The sequence below is a fragment of the Acipenser ruthenus genome, chromosome 24 (genome assembly GCF_902713425.1).
Source record: "Acipenser ruthenus chromosome 24, fAciRut3.2 maternal haplotype, whole genome shotgun sequence".
In the NCBI taxonomy this organism is placed as follows: domain Eukaryota; kingdom Metazoa; phylum Chordata; class Actinopteri; order Acipenseriformes; family Acipenseridae; genus Acipenser; species Acipenser ruthenus.
Window position 1 is genome coordinate 19,048,312 of NC_081212.1, and position 6,000 is coordinate 19,054,311.

At 38.2% G+C, this 6,000-nt stretch overlaps 1 protein-coding gene across 9 annotated transcripts in view; it reads left to right on the top strand.

Annotated features, from left to right (window-relative positions):
* LOC117429513 (neogenin-like) overlaps positions 1-5,717 on the top strand; it is a 160,238-nt gene extending 154,521 nt beyond the window's left edge. For 8 of the 9 annotated variants that reach the window (XM_058998532.1, XM_058998539.1, XM_058998540.1 and 5 more), the window contains 3 exons: positions 904-1,152; positions 1,799-1,935; positions 2,803-5,717. In XM_058998532.1, the coding sequence (XP_058854515.1) occupies positions 904-1,152; positions 1,799-1,935; positions 2,803-2,886 (470 nt within the window). In that variant the 3' untranslated portion in view covers positions 2,887-5,717. Of the gene's footprint in view, positions 1-903; positions 1,153-1,798; positions 1,936-2,733 lie in introns of all 9 variants that reach the window. The other variant, XM_058998536.1, reaches the window with a different exon arrangement.
* Positions 5,718-6,000: the final 283 nt, after the last annotated feature.

Consider the following 6,000-nt stretch of genomic DNA (forward strand, 5'->3'; position numbering starts at 1 on the left):
AATTTACATTCAAATAAAAAATACAATGTATAAGAATTATTGGAATTACTAATAATGAGTATTGTAATATTTATGTTGTGTCTGCAAGCAATTCTCTGTATTTGAAAGTTATTTTTAGTATGGTAATTGCAAACATAAGTAATGACATTTCTTAGCTTTGGTACCTTTCCTTTAGCTCTTTAGGAAACTACAGGGTTTGAAGCTATTCAAAGGAATTGTTCATTTCTTTTCTTATAAACTACTCCAATAGATGCATTTTTTAACTATGTAAAATGTAATTTTATGTGAAAATACTAGATTAATTCTCAGATGTTTTGCATAAGTGTATCCAACAAATAGTTTTCCAGTGCAACAGGTTCTCAGTGGATGTTTTCAGTTGGACTATTGTCCCTATAATTAAAATAAGCAAATTCTCCAGCTTCAGCTCTGGAGGCCAGGGTTTGAATCCTATTCTGGTCACATGGACCTGAGTTTGGTGTCTCACCCTAGGCCTCATTGGGTACTACTACACAACAACCACCACCAGCAGCACCACCCAGTTTGGCACAAATGTTAGTCAACTGCTTGAGAGCAGCCCAGGACTGAATATCAGGTCAGGGAGGTTCATGTCAGGTTTGAGGTGCGTTCACAGGAAAGCTCCACTCCCTGACCTTGAAGACATTGAAAAAGATTTCTAACTGTAATCATTTGGCATTGATTTGATTTATTTTCTTTTAGTATTTAAATAATTACCTGATTCTCAGTCATTCACAAATAAATAAATACATTAAATTAAAGAATGTTAACAAAATTTTAAAGATCTCCTCGGTTTTGAATTTGAAACATGGTGTAATAAATGCAAGCCAGCAAACAAGTGTTCTGTCCGTGGTTGAGTGCTTGAGAGGTCCCTGTGCTTTCTTGCAGAGTCTGTGAGGAACACCCCCAGCACTGACCCTGTGCCGGTAGTGAGTCAGCCTGCCTGCAGCGTGGAGCACATGGAGCCTGAAGCCAGCTTCCTGAGCAGCGCCCCTGAGGAGGAGCCCAGCCGCAACCCCCCCACCGCACACGTGCGTCCATCACACCCGCTCAAGAGCTTTGCTGTGCCTGCGGTGCCCCCTGCCGCCCCCTTCGAGTCCCCCGCACTGCCCAGCACCCCCCTGCTCACTCAGACAGGTACGAGAGAAGGAGGAGCCCACAGAACCTCAGGCCGTGCTGGCGTATTTCTCGATTTCTTCATGGGGTCACAAGCAAATTATTATTTTGGTTTCACGCACATCATGGCAAAAATGTATATAATCCATTTAAATAAAATATTATGGTGCAGAAGGACTTGCACTATTTGAATGTAATGCTTTTTTTCCACAGAAAAGGGAATTGTCCGGTATTTCTTTGTCCAAATGACAATACAAAATGAGCAGCTCCTCAAGAAAAGCTGAAACTCTATTAGATGGCTGTGTTTCCACTTCAAAGTAAACCATTAGAAGTAACGTATTTGAAAGACACATGAGGTTGTATATAACTAATACCAATAGATTTATTGGTATTTAGTTATATATTTTTAAAAATGGAAACACAAAATGAAAAATGGGGCTAGCAAGTAAGTTTACCTGTTTTTTCTTCAATATTCTTAACCATGAAAGTGGCAGTGTTTTTATTTGACCAACAAACTATTTGCTGACCATTCATTATCATGTATTTATTTTTTAAAGTACTGGGAGGTTTTGGGGTGGAAATCAGCAGCTTGTCAAGGTTTCCTGTGCAAATTTTGAACGTAGATTTAGGCCCCGGTGAGACGTCTAAGTTGTTGCTATGGTTTCAGGGACCACGCCCCAGGTGCACTCTGTGAAAACAGCCTCCATCGGGACGCTGGGAAGGACCCGCTGTCCCATGCCAGTCACAGTGCCCAGCGCACCCGATGTACCCGAGACCAGCAGCATGCTGGAGGATGTGGAGAGTGTAAGTACAGCAGTGCTTCAGTGCTGCAAACCTCTCCCTGGGTCAGATTCAATCTGTCCCCTCACTCTATTCGTACACACTGCGGTGGCACCTCCAACTCTTGCTGTGTGAAGTGGTACTCTTTGGGATCCACACCTGTTCTGTTTAATAATGTGGTCCTCAAAACCACTCCCCAGTACTTTTAGAAAAATGCAGCAGTAAAAAGCACTGAGAACAGCGAATGTGTTAAGCACAGTGGTGTTAATAATGCTGTGTTTGTATTTGTATTTCAAAATTATATATACAGTGGTTCACTCTCTTTTAAATGTGTAACACTACTTCACAATAATATTACTACAACTTATGTGGATATATGTGTACAATATGAATACATCTGACTTTATATTGCAACTTTTTGGCACCACTGAATGTGTGTATAAACTGGATAAATAGACATGGACACACATCAATTGGGACAGGCATTTGTAAACAATAGTTATTGATCAAATGCAGCTAAATGTTTTAAATTCAAATCCATTTATCTATCCAGGATTTTTATTTTAACTGTTAACTTTTATTTTTTTTCTAATAAACTTCTCTGTTTATTTCTTTCCCTGCTTTGTGCTTTACTTTGTCCCTTTTGCTTTTCTTTGTTTTTCCCGCTTTTTATTTGTTTTGTCTTTGGCTACTTTTATGTGCTTCTATATACAAATTGTGTTTTTAAACCACTACTAAAATCCATTTACACATCAATGTAACCACCATGCCTGCCAATGCTCTGACAACACGTGTCTCCATGTTGTTTCCACCCATTGGCAGTCTCACTGACCCCCATGTCGTCGTCCCTCCCCCCTCCCCCTCCTGCAGTAACCTGTTCCTTTGCTTTAGAATTACGAGACGGATGAACTGACCGAGGAAATGGCCCATCTGGAGGGACTGATGAAGGACCTAAACGCCATCACAACAGCCTGATCTTAACCCACGAGGGAACATCTCTAAATTACAAGCAAAAAAAAAAAAAAGCATTTACAAAACTACAAACAAAAAACTCTTGGCTCTCCTGTGAAGACTGAGCAATTTTAGAGACACTTCATGTTTTTAAGAAGAAATAACATTCACAATAAAAAAAGCTGGTGAAAAAAAAATCATTTGTCGGTGGAGACAAGTTATGTTTTTTTTCTTTGGTTACCATGGAAACCGTGTTCGGACAGACGCCATTTTGTAACTCTTGAGAAAAAAAAAAAAAAAAAAGTTGGCCGTTTTTTGGTGCTTAATGCACAGATCTACAGTGTTTGGACATTTACATTAATGTGTCTATACTTGTGTGTTCCCACCCCCCATCCCCCCATCGTCACCCCTTTTTTGTGTGAGCTGAAATAGGACGTCTGAAATGCATATTTTTTTCCCATAGCTCAGCCATTTTGTACCTAGTGCCCTGAGCAAATGTGCCTGTTACGTTTTTTTTTCTTTTTGCTTTATATATTTTGCTATTACTTTGTATCATGTTTCATTTTATTAAATGTTTGTAGTATATATATATATATATATATATATATATATATATATATGCCTCATGCTCTCTCCATCATTGTGATGTCATTGGATCCACAAGTGACAAACAGTCTATGAATTATCTGGTAGTTGCTTTAACCCAAATGGGTGTCTGACATGAACTGTTTGGATTTTCATTCATATTTTTAATGTGCTCAAAAGGATTGTTACCTCTTCAAACTATTTTTTATTATTATTTTATTTTAACTTAGACATTAAGTCAAATGTTTTGTGTGGGAGTTCCATTCCAAAGGCTACCTCAACAAACAGGTGCTTTTATGCATTTATATGGTCTCGGCCTGTATCCCTTCCACATTGGGAGGGAGGAAGCTGAACTCCAAGGCATGTGTCCAGTGTTACTTTATCTGTATGTGTAAAATAAAACAGTGTTTGACTTTTTATTCCGACGTAGTTAAACTGTCTCATTGTAACGGCCCAGAGCTTGTAGCTAACCCTTATGTTACCTGGTGCGAAACAGCTTCCCAGTCAGATCCATTTTTGCTGTCGTTCTTTTGTTACAGACTTCATTTTTACTGAAGCCCATTTGCCACAATACTGACCAAATCTTCTTTAGGTTCACTTCCTGTGCAACAAGACACACCCCTTTGTTGGTACAAATGTGGCAAGTCACGTGGGAATAACCTGAAGTAATTCTTTACAGGAGTCTAGCCTCAAATATGCAGTGCTATGGAAGGATAACTCTGCTTCACTCCCAGGTCAGCAACAGAAGGAGTCATTCCACTGAGGGAAGATGAGTGTTTTAATAAAATTGAATCCGCAGTGAAATAAAAGTGAGTGTGAGGCCCTGGAGAGTGCCATGCTGGGGTGGCTTCACCTAATTTAAAGTGACAAAGTCTGTAAAACTGAAAAGAACACAATGGCACAGCTGAGAATGCATGTCACATTTTAACAGTACCCTTGTAGTGACTGCAATCATTCAGAGTGCTATAGCTAAAATATTTCCTTGTACCCTTTCTTCATTTTCCAAGTTGAACTCAACACTGAGCTGAGACCATCTAAACCCCTCTCTATACACTCCCCCAAGCTGTGATCATGCCCGAGAATCAAAACTCCACATTGGTTTGTTTTAATTACAAAAAATTAAAACAGTAATACAGTAGATCAAGCTAGCTCTAATATATATACATTAGTCAAGTAACTGCATTGAAAATAAATGAACACTTTTTAATGTCTGTTGTACTCAGTTCTGTACATTTATTAATTCTATTTTTGTTTAACACATTATCATTAAATGCACTTACCTTGGTTCTCACTAGAGGGCACTAAAAACCAGGGAGTAATGTTCTAGTTTCTGTCCCTCATGAACTGTCAAAGCAGAGAACTGGTGTGTTTTTTTTTAATCTGCGAAAATTGGACTATATTCAGATTTTCTTAAAATTAAACACCTGAGCCAATCATGGCCACATCTAGTTTTCAAATGTGATCTTGAACAGGTATTAATCAGTTAAAACTAAACACTACAAATAAGACCTACCCACAAAATTAGGTCTTTTGGTTAGGATTATCTGGCTGCAATGATTTTCAATCCCATCTTTCACCCACCTGTAGAATTTCAAACTACTGGTTTAAGAACAATGCAGCGCAGCACCCAGTCCGTCTGCGATGCACAGAGTTACGTTCTTGGTTATAAAAGGTGCGCTTTTTGAAATGGGACTCCCAAGCAAAGATCATGTTAACCTCTAGCTGGTTATAGGAAGAAAACAAGTAGCTAGGTAAACAGCTGAAATGAAATGTAAATTAAATAATAAAAAAAAAAATGTCAATGTTCATGTTATAAATGTTGTTTCCTCCCCCCTTTTACCCAAAGAATGACATCATTACAATCATGTTACTGGTTATACTTTTGTGAATCTCGTATTTTTATTATGTACATCCCCATGAATGTTAAATATAACTGTGGAAGGAATTTTAATTATAGTTACAAAAGCTCAAAGTTGCGGAGGAAAGTTTGGGGGGAAAAAATTCGATGTTGTAGACAGTTCAGGCTTGTTTTGCACTTTTTCACAATTTTCAAAGTACATTTTCTTCCATAGCCTGTGTTTTAAAAATGTTCAATCTATGCTTTGTGTATCGTGTAGTGTCCTAGTTTAGTGATTGGCAGCTGTCTTTTTATTTGTTGCCTCGGAAATCGGAGCTGCAAAAAAAACGTCCATGTTATTTTGTATTGGCGTTCCAATACATTTTATATCCAATTACTACGAGTCTGAAAATACAGTTTGTTGTGTATATTTTATGTACCGTGGGTCTCAGGGTATGTTTCTTTTTGTTCTTATAAAAACTGGGTTGCTGTGTGGCATAAACCTTTTTATCACTTACTTTCACAATACAGGCTTTATCGAGCAAACATATATACAACTTGTCAAACATACTGTGTATTGGGAATTGATTTAAAAAAAGGAATTGACCCTAACACTGCTGTGCACATTGAAGTGTAAATGGAAAAGACTGAATAAATGAGTAAATACCGCTGCACAGCAGTCAGTGTTCTAGAAGCACAACAGCAACTTATATATC